The 22,997-nt window shown below is 38.2% G+C and overlaps 1 protein-coding gene across 1 annotated transcript in view; it reads left to right on the top strand.

The window, feature by feature from the left end:
* The window catches only part of NIBAN1 (niban apoptosis regulator 1), a 199,994-nt gene that overhangs the window by 67,199 nt on the left and 109,798 nt on the right, over positions 1-22,997 (top strand). Inside the window, exons 2-4 of the mRNA XM_044672000.1 lie at positions 9,038-9,168; positions 11,583-11,714; positions 17,425-17,539. Of these exons, the coding sequence (XP_044527935.1) occupies positions 9,038-9,168; positions 11,583-11,714; positions 17,425-17,539 (378 nt within the window). The remainder of the gene's footprint in view (positions 1-9,037; positions 9,169-11,582; positions 11,715-17,424; positions 17,540-22,997) is intronic.

The following is a 22,997-nucleotide window of genomic DNA, read 5'->3' as shown; positions in this document are numbered from 1 at the left end:
CCCCCCTCCCCCCCCCATACACACTCACACTCACATTCACAGTCATGAGTCCTGACAGTTGTTGAGTTTCATGAGGCAGGGAACCTTGTACAGTCAGGCACACAGTCCATTGCTGGGCCCTTACTGGAAGCCTGGTGGTGCTTGGATCTGTCAGTTTATTCTAGCAATGCCTCAGGGACCTAGGGTTCCCCTCAGATAACTTGAATGGAGATTCTTTATTAGACAGACTGCAATATGCCTTATTCTTATATACAAGTGGTTGCTGACATTTAAAGTAAGGCCAAACAGATCTCTTGCTTTAAGGAGGATGATTTCAAATATTTTTTTTTCTTAAAAGATGGCTATTAAAGGGGATTTTTGTAGCTTTGGCTGAGATTACTTTGAAGAGTGATGTAAGCCCCAATGGAAGGGAAATATCCATCTGTGTTGAACTTACTTGTGTTTTCAGAATCTGGCTGTTAACTTCTGTCATTTTCATGTTGCTTTGTTTTTGATTAGCTTCCTAATAGAATTAGCCTGATTTCATATTGGCTTATTGTTTGGGGGGGAAGAGAAAAAAGATGAAGAGATTTGGTTAAAAACACACTTCATTTTTCAGTGCTTGTGTTTCAGACTTTTCAAACAAGCCAAGTGTGGGACTTGGCTCTGACTTGTGCAAACAATGGCGGGATGAATGGTGGGGAAGGGGGAGGGGAAAGAGGAATAAAATTCCACTAAATTTGGAAAAGAATTTAGAAATTCATTTTTCACAGATCCTGAAAATTCATTTCAACAAAAATGTATTAGGACTTGTGCAAAACCAAATGGCTTAGATTGGTTATTTCATTTGATTCAGAAATGAAAGGGACCTTTGACATGAGGGAACTGGGACCTAGACTTGCCCAAAGACCCAGCAAGAAGCAAAGCCAAGGCTTTCTGATGCTTTCCAAAGCCAGGGCTCTTTTCATTCTGTAAGTATATCCAGTGACCCGCCTTTCTGAATCTGACATGAAAAGATCTTCAGTTTTATTCATTTTAATGTCTTATTTATTTGGCTTCAATCCAGGGGTATATATTGGATACCTGCTACATACCTTGAACTATATTCCTGAAATGCCTGTAAACATGAACATCAGAGACATTATAGTCCTGGGGTTGATGGAGCAGGTGTGGGGAATGAGAGGAAGCTCTCCTGAGTAGAGCAGTACATGCCTGACCCTGTAGAAAATATTGCAGCAAGCAGTTTCTTCTATTTTTCTCTCCCCATATTCTGGGTTGTACCCCTTCCCCCTGCTTAGTGCCTTTTCCTGAACACCTGCTTTAATCACTTCATTACTAAAGATTCTCCCCCACACCAAGGCCTTTGTTCAGGGCACTCTGTGACTGGGTACCCTATTGTTATATACTTCCTGCTCTGTGGCTTGATTTAAGGCCCCTCACCATCTTTGTCCTGAAGGGAAAGTTTCTGGTGCCAAAGGGTGGAAGCTATAACAAGATCCTGAAGTTTTGTTTTTTTGTGAAGTGAGATTTTTGCTTTCCACTTTGGAACTTCAGGTTCAATATAAGTTTCGCAAAGGAGAGAGACAAGATTGAGAGGTGGCCTTCGTCTTTTTGTTCTTTCTCTGTGACTGGACAATAATATTTTATTTTATTGTTCCAGCCTGCCCTCTGGACTGCTAGAAGAAAGTTGGGAAATTCTGGTGAACATCTTTCTTTGGTGGACAAATGGTCTTTTATTTTCAGTAACTAAATTTTACAGCATTTCAAATATTTCACAGGTTTGCTGACACATTGTGTAGAGCATTATCCAGGGTGCTTGTTGCCCCATTGACTCTGACCTTTGTTTGGGCACTGTCAAGACATCTTGATAAAGTGCAAAATTCTTATTGTTCCACTGAGGAGAACTTTGTTCTGGCATCGTTAGTGACAGTTCCTTGTCACGTACTCCATGTTTGTTGCTAGTGTGACCTGAACAATTCACTTACTTAACCCGTACCACTCTTCTGCCTCTGAACCAATACTTAGTATTGATTCTAAGATGGAAGAGTTTTAAAAAGGGGCGGGGGCTACTGGGAAAGCTAGTTTATAAGTCCAGGTGGAGGCTCTACTTTGGGGCTGCTACAAATTCAGAATATTATATTAATTCCTTGGAGGTGGGGCTCATTGAAAGGTGGTTAGGTCAGAAGGGCATTATATCTTCAGGACACATCATGCAAACAAAAGATCCAGGACAGGACACCACTATAAATGTATTCAAATAGTCAACTTCCATCATTAGATAGTCAGTCAACAGACTTCTATTAAGCACCTTCTATGTGCCAGGGGATACAAATACAAGTTAGAAAAAAAAGATACTTCCCCCCCCTCAAAGAGCTTTCAATCAAATTGAGGAAGACAACACACAAAAAGAAGCTAAAAAGCCAGAGGGGAATGGGGCTGAAAAAGAAGGCAAGATGGAGAAGTCCAAAGAATCCCAAAAGCAATGTAGCTAATGGAAAATGGAGAGAAGATTGTGCTAAGTCCCTTTGTTAAATAGAAGTTATGATCCTTAGTCAGAGTGATACTGATGAGGTATGAATACCAGATAGATTTGATCTTATCGAATAGTGAAGTTTTCCAATGATGAATTTCTTGGGGAAGGAAAGCAAGATGATGGTTATGATTAATTTGATGATTAATATGCTGAATGATTTTTGAAAAAAAAAGTCTAGGAAGATATGACTCAATCATTTGCCCCGATTAGATAATTCATGTAGATGCCCCTGCTTGTTTTCAGAGATTATTTTATTTATCTTAGTTTACTGGAGTTATCAGAGCTGAGGAGACATGAGTCTGTGATGTAACTAAACCACCTCCTGTTGGAACAGGAATCTCCCTATTGATTTCTTCATCTGAAGTTTCGTGTTGTTGCCACCAGACTACTTACAAGCTCAAATACTCAATGGATCTGTGATCTATGAGTATAGATGTTCTCTCCACCTATATGGATTGCAACCCATCTCTGCTTGCCCGTCTTGTACAGCTCATGTAAGCTTGTCTCCAGGAGCTCCACTAAGCATTCTGAGACATTCCCAGTGTAACACATAGGCAGTCTGTGGATTATCTCTTGATCTCACTATCTGACCAGTCCATCTTTTTGGACCAGATGAAATCCTTACCCAGGGCTTTATACTTCCTTATTTGTGAAGTAACAGCCTCCTCATACCTACCATGCATCTCTCCATTGTCCTGAATAATCCTTGTCTTTACCTTTGCAGAGACTACACTGTTCTTTGATTCGAAGCCCTACAAAAACATCAGGAGACTATTGAAATTTGAAATTTCCTTTATATGTGTTTGGGATGTGTGTCAGGAGGCTCAGGAAGCTCTCCCACGCAAAATATTGTGATGGAACAGAAATAACTGACCCAACACAAGCCAAGCTGGGTTATAAAAGAATAGATTTACCTAGCGTGTAAGGTTGCAGTCGTTGAAAACAGAGCAAGGATGTATGTTGACAGTTTGGGATCATTTCTGGAGTTGGTTAAATGGAGAACCAAGATCTTTAATAGGATTCCATTTTCTTCATGGGAACCAGACTAGGAGGTGGTTGATGTGCCCAGCATAAGGCTCCACTAAGCCTGAGAAGGTATTGTGTACCCTGCATTGGGCAGTTTTATATATGTGTGTATTATAGGAGTGAAGGGCTACCAGATACCATGGCACTAGTACAAAGCTTCCTGTTAGGAATGAGATAGAGAAAGATTTCTGTTCTTGCTGTCTAGGTATCGGGGGATAGCTTCCAGATCTCCATCCAAATCTCCAGCCCCCAGTGGCTAGTAATCTCACCTGCTCTATAGCCTAGGGAACTCTCCTTTGCAACCTTAATCATTCCTTCTGACCTGCTTCTTCCCTAGTCATGTATGTTAGGTGGCAGGGCTATTAAATGAGTGTGGCAATTTCCCAAAGCAGTTCAGCCCATTATCCTCCTCCTGCTTAATTCCAAGCTCAAATCACTCCATTTTCAGTCCTTCTCCAAGATACTATACTGCTGGGAGGAGCCCATCTAAATCACATGCCGTCATCTCTGTAATAGGGCAACGCACAGACTACCCAAGAGACTCCTCCAAGTAAACCTTGAGGAAGGATTCTATCTCTAATTAAACAGAATATTTCCTCACAACCTGATATGGTTCTCTACACAAATAGATATTTGTTGCTCAAACTAAGCTCAAATCCTACCCACTCCAGGAGACCTTTCTCAGTCCCTACAGCTCCCTCCAATGTTTTCTCTGCTCAGAGTGTCTTCCATCTTCTCTATATGCAGGGTGTCCCAAAAGCATTAGTGCATTTCTTTTATGGTTCAAAACTAAAACTTATGGAACACCCTGATTATCTCATGCCCACTTGAGTGTTTCCATAGTGTCTTCCCATTGGACAATAAGCTCCTTGAGGACATGGACTGTTTTTTTTGTCTTTCAGTCACTCAATAAATCAATGAACACATGTTCTGAGCCCTTATCACAGTGCCCAGAATATTTTAAATACTTCAGAAATGTTTGTTGGCTTACTAGATAGATGATAAAATAAGTTAACATGTAAAGTTCTTCGTAAATCTTATTAAAACACCATATGAATGTTAGCTATTATTGTTATTTTATATCTTGTATATATGAAGATGTAAATAAAGTCTTCCCGTTGGACTATAAGCTCCCTGAGGGGAGGAAGGAGCTCTTTTTCTTTCTATCTCTAGTGTTTAGAAGAAATAAGAAATAAGTATTAAGTCCCTAATTGTGTTGGGCATTGTGCTTAGCACTTTACAAATATGTCATTTTGTGTTCACAACAACCCTGGGTGGTAAGTGCTATTATTCTTCCCAGTTTGTAGATAAAGAAATTAAGACAGGCAGAAGTTATGTGATTTGCCCAGGGTCATACAGCTAGTAAATGGCTGAGCCTTGGATTTGAACTCAGGGAATTCAGGCTCACTGAGCCACTAGCTGGCTCTATAATAGTGCTTAGCACTTGATAAATGTTTAATAAATTAATATTTATTTAGACTAGAAGACATGGGTTTAAATATGACTCTTCCATTTTCTATGTGACCTTGATCCATTCACTTTCTATTTTAGACCCTCAGTGTCCTTATCTGTAAAATTAAAATGTTTGATCAGACAATCTTTTAAGTTTGTCTGTTCAAACCCCTTAATTTGCTAACTCTCAAGCCTATGAGCAAAAGGGAATCTTGGAAATTACTTTGCACTAGATTGAGAAAATTACAGTTGTATTCTTCCCCCATTGCTTAAACTGAGTTTATACAATTTAACTTTTAATCCAGTCTCTAAAGAGGCTAGTTGGTGAGAGTCCCCCTCTTAGGCTGGCCAGCTTGTTCTTAGTCCTTTCTTAATAATTCCACACTTTTATAAGGGTTACAGCTTTAATCCAAGCTAGAACAAAGATGTCTCTAAAGAAACAAAGTCTTCTAGGTCCCACTGCCATTGCTGCCTGCTTCTCACCTAAAAGTACTGCTTTTTCTTGCTTGGTCTGAAAACCAAAACGGAGCTATTCCTTGCACTCAATGAAATCTCTCTGAACTAGTCTGCCCTTTTTATCTTTTTCCTATCCAGCCCGAGCCGGGTCATATAATCTGACAACCAATTCTATCTTGGTACGAGAAGCAGCACATCTGAAACTTATTACTATACGATTACTCTGGCCCTAGGAAGAGAAGGAGGGAAAGGGCGGAAATAAATGTTTACTGAGCACCTACTGTGTGCTAGGTGTTAGATTTAAACAAATAACTCCAGGTTCTTATTTTCCATAGAGTTTATTAATTATCACTTGCAATAAAGAAAGCAGATAGGTATAGGTTTAAAATCTATTTTTCTACTCTGTCTGACCACTTGTTGATCCTCTGGCATGATTCTCTATCCCCTTCTCATGCCAAGTTCAGGGAAGTAGAGAGCCCTCAGGTCACACCCAAACCTTTTTATTCATGTTCATGGGTGCAGTATCAGCACACAAAATGGGACGAACTTGGTTGACAATCCAGGAGGGGGAGGGGATGAAATTCCCTTTACATAGTGGTATTGTGCTAAATGTTTTAGAAATATTATCTCACTTCCATCCTCAAAACCACCTGGACAATAGAGGCTATTATTAAAACCTGTTTTACATTTGAGGAAACTGAAGTAGATCATAGAGTTTAATCCTCTTTATTTTATAGATGAAGAAACTGAGGCCCAGGAAAGTTAAAGATCTAATCCAAGGTCACACAAATGGGAGGCATCAGAGCAGGATTGGAACCCAGATCTCTGGGTTTCATGGAATGCCAATGTCAATACCCTTTCTACCTCTTAAAAGGGTGAAAGCCTTTTTCATTTGTGAATTGTAACCCAGTGTTGGGTTAAGCACACCACCCAATTCTGACCTATTACACATTGTTTGGGGAGGAGATGATGCTAATCTCAGCAGAAATCCTGCTTCTGGACTCTTCCGTCCCACATAGGAAAATAAAAAACCAGCAGGACTGTACGTAGACACAAATTCCTGACTGGGGCTTTGTAATGGGTACAGGAAATCAGGTTCCTCATCTGTGTTCTGGTCTCACCAAAACAAAATAGTCTTTCATCCCTAATGTTTGCAAACATCCTAGAAGCCACATCACACACCTGCCGGCTTCTCTTGGGATAGACAAAACAGTTGCCTAGACCTCAGAAGACACAGCAAAAATCGGGGCTCATTTGTTTATTTCTGAGGTGAGATTCCTTCTCATTCTTGGGAGTTCTCCAGGAAGAGTCTTTTTCTCTTTCAGGAGAATCACCCAAATGGTGGCAGAATTTTACTGCCTCTGCACAATATGAAAGCTAATAAAAAACACTCACCAATTAAATGATGATAAAGCCGCTGGACCCGTAAAGAGTATTATGCAAATACGAATACTGTAAATCTGCAGAGCAAATAAAAGCGGGGCTGAGCAAAATTATAGTAGCTTTTATTTGCATTTCTCCAGAACCCTATTATTAGTGGATCTTAATATGCTTTGTAAGTAATCATTATTAACCCCTATCACAAACAGGAGAAGCAAATAGCATTTTTGTTGAGGGAAGAAGGAAGAATCCCCTTCTCTCTCATAAATATCCCAAGGCCTAATTGCCCAGGAGCAAATTAAGAACTAGCTATGTGGAGGATATTTATGGACTAAGGACTCTTTTTCGCCAGGGGTTTTATAAGTCCCCGAAGCTGACTCATGAATTCAAACCCCGTGTTTCTTCTTGTTTTATCTACTAGTCTGGAGAGTAGTTCAGTTCACTGTCTGTACGATATTAGAACACTGAGTTTCAGGAACTCTTAGATGCTTAATATCCCCAACAGGACCTCACTGGCATGTTAAATTCCATTCCTTTGTCCCCTAACTGCTGTGTGTAATTTGGAAACAAATGGCCTGTTGGCACAGCGGGGTTTGGTATGAGCCTCCTCAAAGACCAGGCTGATGAGATCAAGTTCTAACGAAAGGATCTTTAAAAAAAAATTCTTTGGCCAAGAATTTCTGAAGCAACAACCTCATCATTCCCTTATTCCTTAATTTCTAAGTTCGCTGCTCAAGGAAGGGTCTTATTTACCTGTATAAACACCCAGAGTTTGGGTCGAGATAATATTAACTACATTTATGTGTTGTTTTAAATTTTGCAAAGCACTCGCTCTTATTTGGCTGTTATGATCATCACTGTGAGGTAGGTGCTATGGTGATCATTGTTCCCATTTCACAGATGAGGGAACCGAAGGCCAGAGAAGTAAGGTGGTTTGTTGGAGTTCACACAGCTGGTTACATGACAAAATTAGGGCTTTTAGGCTTCCTGACTCAGTTCAAAACATTATTATTTTTTCCTTAAAAAAAAAAAAAAAAAAAACCCAGGAGGCAGCTGAGTGGTTCAGTGGACTGAGAGCCAGGCCTAGAGATGGGAGGTCCTGGGTTCAAATCTGGCCTCAGACAATTCCTAGCTGTGTGACCCTGGGCAAGTCACTTAACCCCCATTGCCTAGCCCTTACCACTCTTCTTCCTTGGAACTAATACACAGTATTGATTCTAAAACAGAAGGTAAAAAAAAAATGGTTGAACTCCTTAACTTTCTCTCTTTAGCTGGCTAAAAATATGTAGGCAAGCAAGACTTGTTTAATAGAAAGTTGTTTTATATGTATCATTCTGCCTAGATGATAAAGGGCAACTAAGTGGCTCTGTGGATAGAGGGCTGGATCCAGAGTTAGGAATATTTATTTTCATGAATTCAAATCTGGCCTCAGCCACTTTATTAGTTGTGTGACCTTGGGCAAGTTACTTAATCCTGTTTGCCTCAGTTTCTTCATTGGTAAAATAAGCTGGAGAAGAAATGGCAAAACTACTCTAGTATCTCTGCCAAGAAAACTCCAAATGGGGTCACAAAGAGTCTGGCAGGACTGATTGACTGAAAAACGACTGAACAAAATTAATTATAAACTTTTTTTTTTAAAACTCTTACCTTCTATTTTAGAATTGGTAGCAGTTTCAAGACAAAAGAGCTGGAAAGACTGGGCATTTAGGGACAAGTGACTTGCCTCCAGGCCTGGCTCTCTATCCACTGAGCCACCTAGCTGCCAGATTATAAACTTCTTGAAGAAAAGTTTTTTTGTCCCAAAGTACTCAGCTCCGTGCTCCACCCATCATAGGTGCTCAATAAATACTTGTGAATTCATTGTAAAAGATTTAAAAATATATACAGACTTCTCTATATAAATGTATATAGAAATATATTTCTCTCTATAAATATATACATATAAAGGTAAAAAATATATATATATATAGTCAAATCAACGTATAAAATGTCATCGGGCAATCGCTTTTGGCTTTAAGCTCTCCCTGGATCTAGGAAGAGGTTTTCAGGCCTTTTTTTTTTTCCTTTTAGGCAACTCTGACAGGTTTTTAGGAAGGAAGAGAGGAGGATTGCTTTATAACTTTATTAGTTGGCCATGTGTCTATGCCAGAGGGTCTGGGTGCTGTCATAAAAATTGTCATTTTTATTTTCATTTCTCCATCTCTCTTTCAGGCAAAACTGAAGCTGCCTTCAAAAACTTCAGCCCACACTACAGTCGCCAGTATTCTGTGGCCTTCTGCAACGATGTCTGGAATGAAGTTGAACAGCATAGAGACTCGAGGTCCCAATTCTTAAAAACTAAGGTAACCCAAAGTCTTGGAGAAATGTCCCTGGCATGTTCCTTGGCCTTCCCATTCGTATATCTACATTTGCCATCGGGGAAACTTTCACGTCTCCCTGTGTCTCTGAAATAACCAATAACTTGAATAGCACATAAAATAGGGATTTGTCCTAAAATTGTTTAGAGCTCAGGAAGACAGCAGTATAATCTGCCTGGAAGCCAGAGCATATGATTTCCTGCTGACAGAGTTGCCCATATAAAAAGAAAAATGGCACTCTTCCATTTTCATTACATATATATATTTTTTCATTCTGATGGTTTGATATCAGGAAATTTGCATTGCTGTGTAGAGCGTTAGTAAAAATGTCAAGGTTTCAGTGCCTTAACGCTATTGGGATTTTCATTTTGGTGATAGATTCCCTTGGGTTTCTGTTCCAATCCCTTGAATACAAATAGACTATATGCCCTTTCTCCCTTGTTCATTTATATTCATAACCCATGACCATAAACGCTTATTGAGTCTTGTTTTGATGGAGAATTTCAGCTAGGCTGACATCCCTGGAGACTGATTGATATCCCTATAGAGTTATAAGGTTCAGCTTCTGCCTTGGACGAGGGGGGGGGTGGTCTTTCTTCCAAAGGAGAATGAAGGGGCATCTCCTTTGGCCCTTTCATGAGGTCAGAAAGGATATTGTTTAATTTGTAGTTAACAAATAATAGTTGGTAAGCAAACGAGAGTCTTTAAATGCTGAAATTAGGGAAGGAAAGAGGTTTTTCTCCCTGAGAGATATTCAAAGTTGGATTACATGGCAATTATTTAGGATGGTTTAGATAAAAATTCTACATGGAGGTAAAGGGATAGATTTGGCTGCTTTCTCGCCTTGTTTAAATCACTTCATTTCTTTGGATCTCGGTTTCCTTGATTGTAAAATGAGGGAGTTGGACTAGAAGACCCCTGTGCTCACTTTCAGCACAAAATCTATGATTTTATAAAATAAGACCTAAATAAAGCTGCAATAAAATATGTAAAGGGCAGTAGACCCATTTCCCTTTTTTGTGTAAGACTATGAATTAGAAAAATAGAGAAAGGCTAGTAATCCCCCTGAATATCTATAAGCAAAGCATATGGTGTATGGTTAAGCAAAGAGGGGAGTCAACTAGAAATCTGTGTTTGCTCAGACAATATGATTTCTTAATTTAACATAGAACAAAGAGAATAAGGAAATAATGAATAATCAGGATATGTTTGTGTGTGTGAAGAGAGAGAGAGAGAGAGAGAGAGAGAGAGAGAGAGGAAATGATGATTTCTCTTAAGATTTCTGTTAATATTGAGTTAAGGCTTAATTTGAAAAGAGATGAGTCTTTGCTTCACATAAGCTAATTGGAACCTCCCAGTAATCAAAGAGATGCCAATTAAAACATTTTGGTACTGCCTCATGCCCATTTAAGTTGGCAAAATACTTTAAAGCAAGAAACCTTAGTGCCTCTGTACTTGTGAAGAAACAGTTATGAACATTCATTGCTGTTGCAAACTTATAAAATCTTTTTGGAGAGCTATCCATCAACAAGCATTTATTAAGCACCTACTATATACGAAACATTTTGCTAGGTGCTAGAGATACAAATATAAAGAATGAAACCAGGTTTACTTGCAGTTGAGAAGCATGCAGAGGATAGGGAGCCAGGCTTAGAGGGGGAGTACTTGGATTCAAATTTGTCCTCAGACACTTCCTAGCTGTGTGATTCTGGGCAAGTCACTTAACTCCAATTGCCTAGCCCTTGCTGTTCTTTTGCCTGGGAACCAATACTTAGTATTAATTCTAAGACAGAAGGTAAGGATTAAAAAATAGTATGCAGTAAAAACTAACAACAACAATAAAACACACACACAAATCCAATATGTTTGATCCACTAATTCCATTGTGCAGAATATGTCTTGGAAATGTTATCAAAAGTTTAAATAGAAGCTGTCTTGGGGGCAGCTAGGGGGCTCAGTGGATTGAGAGCCAGACTTAGATATGAGAAGTTCTGGGTTCAAATCTGGCCTTAGACACTTCATAGCTGTGTGACCCTGGGCAAGTCACTTAGCTCCCATTGCCTAGCCCTTACCACTCTTCTGTCTTGGAACCAATACACATTATTGATTCTAAGATGGAAGGTAAGGTTTTTTTTTTTAAAGGAAGCTATCTATTCCAGATTTTCATAGCAACATTATTTATAATGGCAAAAAAATTGGAAATAATAGTGAATCAGAATGCATGGACAAATAAAAAGTCCAGATGGAAATTTAGAAGGTGTTCTCGAAAGCTGTAAAGACAATTTATGCATTGAAATTAAATATAAATAGTATCAAAGTATGTTTCCTTACTTATATTGATTAATAATATGAAGCTTATAATAAAGCAATAAAAATGAATTATAATAATTCTCTTTTAGCCACCTTTGGATACGGAGACTGTCTTGTATGAAGGAGAGCTGTCACATTTTGCAGATGATCTAAAAAAATGGAAAGACAGATACATCGTGGTTAAAAATGATTTTGCAGTGGAGAGCTATGAGAACAAAGAGGTAAAACTTTCCGCCACCAGTTTTTGAAGTCTTCTTGGACAGGGGTTGGACGTGTTGGGATGCCCATTCCCTCCTGATTCATTCAATGAAGTTCATCTTTCCCTAGCATGTTAATCCTAAAGGATAATTCTTATACTGTGCCACACAGATCAATTAATTAAGGCTCTTTTGGGAAAGGGAAATTGAACTCCAAAGCTCAATTCCTTCCATTCAGATTTGTAAATAACAGGAGTGATATAGCCAATTCCTTTCCCAGAAAGATAGTTTTGAGGAAAACTGACTTCAGTATTTAAATATATTTAGGAATATAGAAAAATATAGAAAAAAATTTAGAAATAGATGACTAGGCACTCCTGTAGGAATGGGAAGTAATTTCCACCTGACTCTGTTAGCTGATGTAGTAGGAAAGAGAAAAGTAAAGAGTATATGAAGCAAACAAAAATTGTGAGTGTACCCAGATCTGGGACACAATAACTACTCTAGTTTGCTCTCAGGCTCTCTCACATGACTTCTTAAGCCTCCCTTGGAATCTCTCCTATAGCCTTTGCTAGCCCTGTTCCTGTTATTTTTGCCCTCTGACTTTTTGCTTCAATACACCCTTAGGCATCTAATGCAATGAGAGATCAAGGAGACAGTATGATACAGTGAAAAAGTATTGGTTTTGGGGCAAGAAGATCTGTTTTCAAATTCCGACTTTGTTATTTATTGTTTGATTTTTGGTATATCACTTAACTTTTCTTAGTCCCAGTTTCCTCATCTATAAATGTGTGTTGGGAGAGAATCTTAGACTGGATCAGGGGCTCTAACCCTTTTTTGTTTCATGGACCCCTTTGACAATGGCTGGCGAAGCTTATGGACCCTTTTTCAGAATCATGGTTTTAGATGGATAAAATAAAATGCACAGGTTTACAAAGGAAACCAAGCATATTAAAACACAGTCATCAAATATTAAAATAAAAAACCCAAGTTCACAGATCCTTTCAACTAGATGATCTTTAATGGTCCCTGTACCCTTGAAATACTTTGATAGAATATATTTGTGTTTGAATTAAATCAAGCTTCTTCAAAACTCAAAAGCCAAATCTTCCTTCCTTTAAAACTCTTCTTCCCTTCCCTTCCCTTTTACTTAGAATTTTCTTGTTGCCTCCATTTGTCTATTTATGTTACTGGTGAGGGGAAGTGTACTTTTTTTGTTATTCCTGTTTTATGAATGAGGAATTGAAAGCCCAGAGAAGGGAATAGCTTATCCCAATTTATATAATGGGTTAAGATTAGATCTACAACTCAAGTCTCAGTTTGGTACTGGTTAGGAAATACCCACAAAGCAGACCCAACAAATATCCATCATGCCAAGCCACTAGACATTGAATGTGCAGAACTGATAGGACAATGGGAGTCTGCTCCTGTAATTTCTGTTCCCCCACCCTACTGGAGAGTAGAAATAAAGCTCACGATCCAACCAGTAAACTCCCAAATGACTTCTGGTATAGAGCTGTGCCTAGTCAAGACTCATTACCCTAGACTTTGTCTCTGCCCATCTGTCCAAGTCATTTACGACTTGATTCAACACATGACTGCCTCTCTGAAGCAAATTAACAGCAAGGGCATACTGCAAAACTCAGGCACCATCTGCTCTATTCAGTTTAGTTATTTTCTCAGGGTGTCCCCTACATTTAGCACTAGGTGGTTTCATGTTGATCCTGAACTCCCTGTTTACAAACAACCATATCCATTTTTTAAAAAAAGGCTGCCCCTCCATGAGAAACTTAACTGGTAAGCTATTTTCTCTTGGTGGTTCATCATTCTCAAAATGTTCAGGTGGTTTGGGTGTGGTGATTACTAGGTGTGGCCATGACTACTGCTTTGACTGTGGGAGTGATGCTAAAAAAGCAAACTTTATTTCAGAGTCTTGCATCTGCTTGAATGATTTGCCATGTTTTGAATAATATTTATATGATACTTTTGATTTATCTTGTAATCTTCTCCATGTGGTGCTTTGCCCATTGCTGTTCAGGGGCCCTACTGTCAATGTAGGCCAATAATCGAGTTGAGAATAATGATAACTGATGTTTATTAAGTGCTTTAGGAGGGCAGCTAGGTGTTGCAGAGGATAGAGAGCTAAGCCTCAGACAATCCTAGTTTCGTGACCCTAAACAAGTCACTTAACCCATTTTTACCTAGACCTCACCCTTCTGTCCTAGAGTTGTTACTGGGCCAGAAAATAAGGGTTTAGGATTTTTTTAAAAAAGTGATTCAAGATTTCCAAAGTACTTTAAATATGTCTCATCTGATCCTCCAAACAACCTTAGTAGGCAAGCTTTATAGATATTATTTCCATTTTATAAATGAAGAAACTAAAGGGAGCCCAGAGAATCTCTTGCACAGCTAGGATGTGTCAGATAGAATTCAATCCAAGGTCTTCCTGACTTCAAATTCATCACTTTATTTAGCACGATCTGCTGCCATGATATAGAAAGTAGGAAGGCAGTTACATGGCACAGAGAATAAAGAACAAGATTTAGAGTCAGGAAAACCTGAGTTCAGATGTGATCTTATGGACACTAGCTTTATGATCCTAGGTAAGTCACTTATCCTCTGTCTCTTTTAGTTTCCTCGACTATAAAATGGGAATTAAAATAACATCAATGTCCTAGGGTTGTTGTAAAGGTCAAATGGATCATATTTGTAAAATACTTTGTCAATCTTAAAGTATTAATGATATAAATATCAGCTGTTATTAATATCCTTTAAGTTATAACCCTTCTTTGAATTTTCCTAGAGCAAATTTTCTGCATCATTGGACACCATTACATTTGACCTTGTTTATCTGTTTACATGTCGTATCTGACCTAATAATCTGAATGGTTATTATTGTTCACTTTTGTATCCCTTGTGTCTTGACCAGTGTCTTGCATATATTAGGTGCCTAATAAAAATTGATTAGATTGAAGATTTATCTAATCAGGGGGAAAAAAATCACATGACCTTAAAGCAAGGATGAACCATCTATACCAGCTATAAAACAAAGGGTTTTCAGACTAGGTGGCTAAATCACTTCTGCTGGTCATCCCGAATTGACTGAATTGACTTAAACTCAATGTGTCTAAAGCTGAACTCATTATCTTATCTCTACTCCCTAAGTCTTCTCTTTTTCCTTATGTCCCTATCGCCTTAGACCGAAGGTAGCAAACTCCCTTAGCAAGAATCAGACTAAAATATAAATAGGAAATGTTTAACAAAATAAAGGAAAATATAATACGACATAGACAATGTTATTTTTCTAAGTCAACCTACTGCCATGGAGATAGCTTTCTATTTCTTCTCAGTCACCCAGGCTCAGAACCTAGGTCTTACCCCTAGTTCCTCATTTTTCTCATCCTCCCATATTCAGTCTATTGCCAAGTCTGTCTGATCTTACCTTCATAATATCTCTAGTGCATTATTATGTAGTATATCTATGAAATTATCTTTAGAATATTCTCTCCTGTGACTTTGTCATCACTCTGTTATAGGTCTCAGTTATCTCACATCTAGATTATTGAAATAACCCATTAGTTGGTCCATCTGTTGATTGGTCTTTCCTTACTCCAATCCATCTTTCATTTAGCTGTCAAAACAATCTCCCTAAAGTATAGATTTGGTCATATCACCATCTTGTTTATTAAATTCCTAGAATCTCTAGGACCTCTAGGATCAAGGACACACTTCTCCATTTGTCTTTTAAATCCTTTCATAAGCCATGTGCCCCCTCCAGCTCCACTTTTCAGGTCTTTTTCTTATTTTTAAATCTTTGCCTTCTGCCTTAGAATTGACACTAAGTATTGGTTCCAAGGCAGCGCTAGGCAATTGGGGTTAAGTGATTTGCCCATGGTCACACAGCTAGGAAGTGTCTGAGGCTACATTTGAACCCAGAACCTCCCATCTCTAGACCTGGCTCTTGAGCCAGTTTGCCGCCTAAGCTGTCCCCTTTCTAGTCTTCTTACTTCCATGTGCTCTATGTTCCAGTGACAGTGACCTCCTGGCTATTCCTTGAACCTGACACTTGATCTCTGAACTCTGGGCATTTTTACATGCTACCTCCTCCTGCTTGGAACTCTCCTTTTTCCTCCCTGTCTCCTAGTGACCTTCAAATCTCAGCTCAAGTCCCACCTTCTACAAGAATCCTTTCCTAGTACTTTTTAAACTTAGTGCCTTCCCTGCGAGATACTGCCAACTCATTCTGTCCATATTTTGTTTGTACATTGTTGTTTGTATGTTGTCTTCTCTATAACCCTGTAAGCTCCTTGAGGGCAGCTATCATCTTTTTGTCTTCTTAAAATTTTTTTTTGTTATCTTCAACACTTAGTGCAATGCCTGGCATGCCTGAAAAATGACTCAACAAAAACAAAATGTGGTGCCCAGAATGGGACACAATCTTCCAAGAGTGGTATGACAAAGGCTTTGAATAAGGCGGGGATTCTGACTCTCAGTGTTCATATTGAGCACGAAGTCCACTAATCCCTCCAGATCTTTTTCAGACAAATTGTTGTCTAGCCAGCAAAAAGTGGTCAGATTCAAGTTTTTATTGTATTAACAGGATCCTCCTAGTAATGTGACAGGTATTAAAAATCACTTACTTCCAATTTGGTGCCAGGGCATAACGAATCTTCCTAACATTTGGAACATCTCTGTTGCCAGGATAATTGCTTACATTTTGTTCTTCCGTCTCTGTTTTAGTTCTAAGACAGAAGAGCGGCAAGGGCTAGGCAATTGAGGTTAAGTGACTTGCCCAGGGTCATACAGCTAGGAAGTATCCAAAGACAGATTAGAACCTAGATCCTTCTGACTTCAGGTCTGGTGCTCTATTCACTATGCTACCTAGCCACCCTATTCTATCTGATTTTAATGCTGCTTCTCCATTCCCATCTTTATTTGTCTTGGGATGGGGTGACACTTTTGTTTAGCAAGGACCAATATAATAAAGTTCTGTGAGTTTATGAAGCATATCAGAGAATTTCTTGTCTGTTAGACTGCATCTTATATAAACATGGTTCTGTCCCTTTGTTCTTTGCTGTGAAATAGGTAACTAAATAAATATTTGTAGCTTGTTTCCCTGATTTCACTAAACAGTTGCAACGTGTCTTTATATATGGGGGAAACTATGTACAATCTCAGTGGCCTTATTTTGGCTGTGGATAATCAGCAAAACTGATCATGAAGTATTCCATTACCTTCTTAGCTACCTTCTATCCTCAGTTCCTGCCCTCAAGGCCAGCCACTTTTTTGTTATGTGATAATTTTTGGTGTTAATCATCATCTCTGAGGGAGATGGGGGAGGAAGCTTAAAGTTGGCCTGCAGCCAGGAAGACTTGAATTCAAATCTAGCAACTGTGCAACCCTGGTCAAATCACTTCACCTGTCTGACTCAGTTTCCTTATCTATGAAAATGGGGGTAATAATAGCTTTTACCTTCTGGGATTGTTGTGAAAATAAAATGAGATCTTTGTTAAGTACTTTGCAAAAATATTAAAGTGCTATGTAGATATCAGATATTGTTATTTTTTTAATATTATAAGACACACTGTGTTATATACCTTTGAGTTGTTGTTGGGTTGTTTTTTGCTTTAAAAATTTTTTTTCTAAGTTAACTCTTTGATTTTAATTAAAACCCAAAAGAGGAAAATGCTAACTTTTCCTTTTTTTTTTTTTTTTAAAACCTTTCCCTGCCTAGGCCTATCAGAAAGGAGCCAGTCCTAAAAGTCGAATTCTTCCAGCAGGCGGCAAAGTTTTAACATCTGAAGAAGATTACAATTTATTATCTGACCGACATTTTCCTGATCCTATTGGTGAGTTGGTAAACATCATTCCAAGACAGAAAGATAGAGTCAACTTTGGTTTCAATCCCATTTTAAAATAATTATAATGATTATGTTAAATAACTTGCATTGGCAAAGCAAAGATTTACAAAGTACCTTATCTGTGTGCTATCTCATTGGATGAAGTATTTTCATTTGGTAAATGACATCATCATTGACCCAATAGTTATGATTTGTAATAAAAATAATAGTAATGATGGGGCAGCTAGGTAGAGGGAGTGCCTGCCCTGGAGTCAGTAGGAACTGTGTTTGAATCTGCCCTCAGACACTTCCTAGCTGTGTGACCCTGAGCAAGTCACTTAACCCTGTTTGCCTCAGTTTCCTCATCTATAAAATGAGCTAGAGAAGAAAATGGCAAACTACTCCAGTATGTTTGCCAAGAAAATCCCAAATGGGGTCTCTTGAAACTGGAAACAATCGATTAACAAAATGATGATGATAGATTGTGTCCATGTAAGGCTTTACGTTTAACAAAGCACTTGCATCACAACAACCCTACAAAGTAGGTTGAGCAATTTTAATTATTCTGATGAGGAAACTGAGACTCAGAAGCCAAGTGACTTGTCCAGGATCATTCAACTAGTAAGAGACAAAGAAGGGGCAAGAAATTAGGTATTCACATCACAGATCCAGGCTCTTTCCACTACAAGGATGTAAAACAGAATATAAATGGCATCATATATTTTCAGTGCTCAGAAACTAAACCTCGAGGCCCTTTTTGATGAACTGTGGCTTTGGACAATGCCATCTGAAATAGCAGAAGTAAACAGCCACTGCTTAAGCAGGAAAATGCCCAGGGTTTACTTTTTAACCATGAACAGACTAATCAAACCCTTCAGACTCTCATCATCTCAGATGGTATTTTCTTAAATGTATTTGGTGGTAACATCCCTATAGGATGCCATACTTAAAACCTTGGACTGATTGAGTAATCTATAAGAGTTTATGGAAAATATAGCATTCCTCATATTTCCATTCCATTTTTATGTAGTATCACTTGATTCTCATAGTTAGTGTGGTTTAGTGGAGAGAACGTTGGGTTTGGAGTCAGAGGTCCTAGATTCTCCTCTAGTTACTCTTTAGGAAATCTCAGGAAAATCATTTCATTTACCCGTGCCTCAGTTTCCCCATATATAAAAGAAGAGGCTAGATAGTCTTTAAGATTGCTTCTAAGTCTAAATCTAGGATCCTATGATATAATGGAGGCAGGAGACCCAAACTGATGATTTGTATCATTATACTTTGTACTAATTTTTAAGAAGCTAATGATTTGTGACTAATAATTCAGACTTTTCATTCTCAGCAGTCCTTTATGCCCCTGAAAACAATGATCCCTTCTCACTGCACCTTTGGGCATGCTCAGTTGCTTAGCCATTGGTTATCTTGCTCCTCTACTCTTCACAAAGAAAGGATAAACCTTAGGTTTCACTGAAGAGCAGTTTCTATTGGTCCTGGGCTAATCGGAATGTCATTTGCTCAATCACCCTAGGAGGGAAATAAATACATCACTAACACCTCTATAACAGCTACAAACAATAGCACTGTGCTGTAGTGGAAAGAGGACTAGCCCTGAAATTAGGAGACCTGACTGTGATTACGAGTCTCTCATTTGCCAACTATGTGATCTTGGGCAAGTCATTGAAATTTTCTGAACCTTAATTTCTCATCTATAAAATAAGGAAATTAAACTATATAATTGCCAAGGCCCCTTCCAGCTCAAAAATTCTATGATTCGAATATACCTCATTTTGCCTGTATAGAAAGAGCCACTGGAGATATATAGACCAAATAAGGATATTTCATTGAGATTTATGAGCTGTAGACACTATAATAACTCCATCTGGCTTTGTGTAAATTGCACTCCACAGTAATTATTTGGTTTCTCAGAGAGCCCTAACTCTTATTAATGGCTACGATGCTTTGGTCAAAATTTATGGAGAAGGCTATCTTCTTAGCATTTGTTATTTCTGGGCTGAAATGCTTGGTGGAATAGTTTTAATAACAAGACACTGAGATTGGTACATAGATCATGAGCAAAGGTTAACAAGTTGTTACTGAGTAATGCAGACAAAAACAAAAAACCACCAAGTCCCCCCTTCTTCCCCCACCTCCCCAGCAAACCCCAAACCCTTGCCTGAATTATCAGACATTTTTTCCCCTTTTTTTGTTTGAGCTATGCTTACACATTGCTTTAGCTGTAGGGGAGATATAGCTTACCATATGAATACCAAAAAGCAGTCACTGGGTTCAGAACTTCCATAGCTAAACTTTTCTAAACCATCAGCAAGCATTAAGAAGTGCTGGGGAGACAAAGGCAAGTAAAAGACACTCCTTGCTCTAGTGTCAAGAAAACTTAGAGAGTTAAACTAATATAATACAAGATTCATAGGTCTAGAGCTAGAAGGGACCTGAGAAGTCATTTAGTTCAAATCCCTCATTTTATCTTATTTTTGAAATTTTTTATTTTTTAGAAAATTTTTCTGTGGTGACATGATTCAACTTCCTCATTTTACAGTTGAGGAAACTGAGGTCCAAGGAGGTCAAATGACTTGCCTGAAGTCACATAAGTTGTAATCATCAGAGGTAGTATTTGAACCCAGGTCCTTTGGCCCCAGTACCAAGGCTTTTCCCATTTGGTCACATTGTATAATTATTGGTAAAATAATTTTAGAAGGAATCAAGTGATTTTCCCAGGCCACTGTGAATAAGTGGCTCCAATCTTTAAAAGAGTATACATAAATTATTGCTTATCTCGTGTTATGAAATCCTTGATCTTAAAAAAATATTATACAGTAGTTTTCTTATGATGGCCTCAGAAAGAATACAAATAAATGCTTCTGGGAAAACTGATGCAAAGTGTTAAGTGAAAGAGAATTCTCTAGCAAAGAAATGATGGATTAGATTGTGCTTTAATAGGGCAGCTACACCCAAAAGGTCAGTGCTATTTTAATTACTTGTGAAATTTTTTTTTTAAACCCTTATACTTCGGTGCATTGTCTCATAGGTGGAAGAGTGGTAAGGGTGGGCAATGGGGGTCAAGTGACTTGCCCAGGGTCACACAGCTGGGAAGTGGCTAAGGCTGGGTTTGAACCTAGGACCTTCTGACTCTAGGCCTGACTCTCACTCCACTGAGCTACCCAGAAATTTTTAATCGTTTAAATTGTTAACTATGTCATGAAGAGAAGTGCGAAGAACTGTTTTTACACAACCAGGGACTGCATCTTTAACACAGGCATGACAATGGTGCAAATTCAATAAACATTGATTAACCACCTCCTGTATACAAGGAACTGAATGTGATAGTATAGGAAAAACTAATTTGTTGTCCTGATTGTCTTCTAGGCTATTGGAGCTAATCTGAATCATAAGTAGATCCCCTACTACAGCATAACTTAGGCCCCCTTAAATGGTCTAAGAGCAAAGTATATGCTCTAAGAGCTCATTATGATTCACAGTAGGGAATAAACCCAAGCTATATGGGATCCTTTCTCATCCTCTTCAAGTTTAAGGAGTTATTTTTAGAGTGAGCATATCCCGAGTCCACCAGAATCTTACAGAATTTGCCAATAAATTAAATTAAATTAAATTAAATAAATGATGATTGCAATAATGATGGTAGAGATTGACTGTGCACAGTGATAGAAAAACACTGGTCTTGGAGTCAGAAGACTTGCTTTCAACTCTAACATTTATTAATATAATTTTCCTCTCCCAAACCTACCTTTCAGTCAATCAATTAATTAATCAGTAAGCATTTGTTAAGCACCTACTATGTAGTATGTACTCCCCAAACTTCCTTTTTCTATCAAGATCACTATCATCCTTTTTCCCGGTTATTATTATTATTTTTTAACTCTTACCTTCTGTCTTAGAATCAATACTAAGTATTAGTTCCAATACCCAAAGGGCTTTAAAAGACAGTCTGCCCTTTGATCTAGCCATACCACTGTTGGGTTTATACTCCAAAGACTTGTACAAAAATATTTATAACTGCGCTCTTTGAGGTGGCAAAAAATTGGAAAATGAAGGAATGTCTTTCAATTGGGGAATAGCTGAACAAATTGTGGTATCTGTTGGTGATGGAATACTATTATGCTAAAAGGAATAATGGACTGGAGGAATTCCAGGTGAACTGGGATGATCTCCAGGAAGTGATGCAGAGTGAAAGAAGAAGAACCAGGAGAAGGTTGTACACAGAGATAGATACACTGTGGCACAATCAAACGTAATAGACTTCTCTACTAGCAGAAATGCAATGATCCAGGACAATTCTGAGGGACTTATGAGAAAGACTTATGAGGGACTATTCACAATCAGAAGAAGAACTGTGGGAGTAGAAACACAGAAGAAAAACAACTGCTTAATCACATGGGTTGATGGGGATAAGTCTGGGGATATTGACTCTAAACAAGCACCCTAGTGCAACTATCAATAATATGGAAATAGGCCTTGATCAATGACACATGTAAAACCCAGTGGAATTGCTTGTTGACTTTGGGAGGGGGTGGAAAGAGGGGAGGGAAAGAACATGAATCATGTAACCACAGAAAAAGATTCTAAATTACTTAATTAAATACATTTTTTCAGATAAAAAAAAAAGTATTCCAAGGCAGAAGAGTGATAAGGGCTGGGCAGTGGGGACTAAATGCCTTTCCCTATGGTCACAAGCTAGGAAATATCTGAGACCACATTTGAACCCAGGACCTCCTGTCTCCAATCCTGACTCTATCCAATGAGCCACCTAGCTGTCCCTAGGTTATTATTTTTAAAGTCATCCTCCTCTTTTCACTCCCTACTACCTCATATCCAATCAATTACTGTCTTTAAAAAATACTTAATTTTTTAAAATTACTTATAAAAATAATTTTTAACATTTATTTTTTAAAATATTGGCTTTTAATTTTTCTCTCTCCCTTTCATCCCTCTCTATGAGGCAATTTGATATGGTTTATACATATGTAGTCTTGCAAAACATATTTCCATATTAGTCATGTGAAAGAAAACATAAATGAATGAAAAAAATAAATAAAAAAAAGTAAAAAATAGAATGCTGCAATCTGCATTCATGCTCCATCAATTCTTTCTCAGGAAGTCGATAGCATTTTTCATTATGACCTTTGGAATTGTCTTGAATCTTTGAATTACTGAGAATATTTAAGTCATTCACAGTTGACTGACATATTGCTATTGCTGTGTACAATATTCTGATTCTACTTAATTCACTCTGCCTCAGTTCATGTAAGTTTTCTGAGGTTTTTCTGAAATCCTCCTGCTCATCATTTCTTTTGGATAATAATATTTCATCACATTTCTTTTGGATAATAGTATTTCATCACAATCATATACCACAACTTTTCCAACCATTCTCCAATTAATGGGCTTCCCCTCAATTTCCTGTTCTTTGCTCCCACAAAAAGAGATGTGATAA

This window comes from Gracilinanus agilis, chromosome 4 (genome assembly GCF_016433145.1).
Source record: "Gracilinanus agilis isolate LMUSP501 chromosome 4, AgileGrace, whole genome shotgun sequence".
Lineage (NCBI taxonomy): Eukaryota > Metazoa > Chordata > Mammalia > Didelphimorphia > Didelphidae > Gracilinanus > Gracilinanus agilis.
This window is presented reverse-complemented; position numbering and strand designations above follow the sequence as displayed.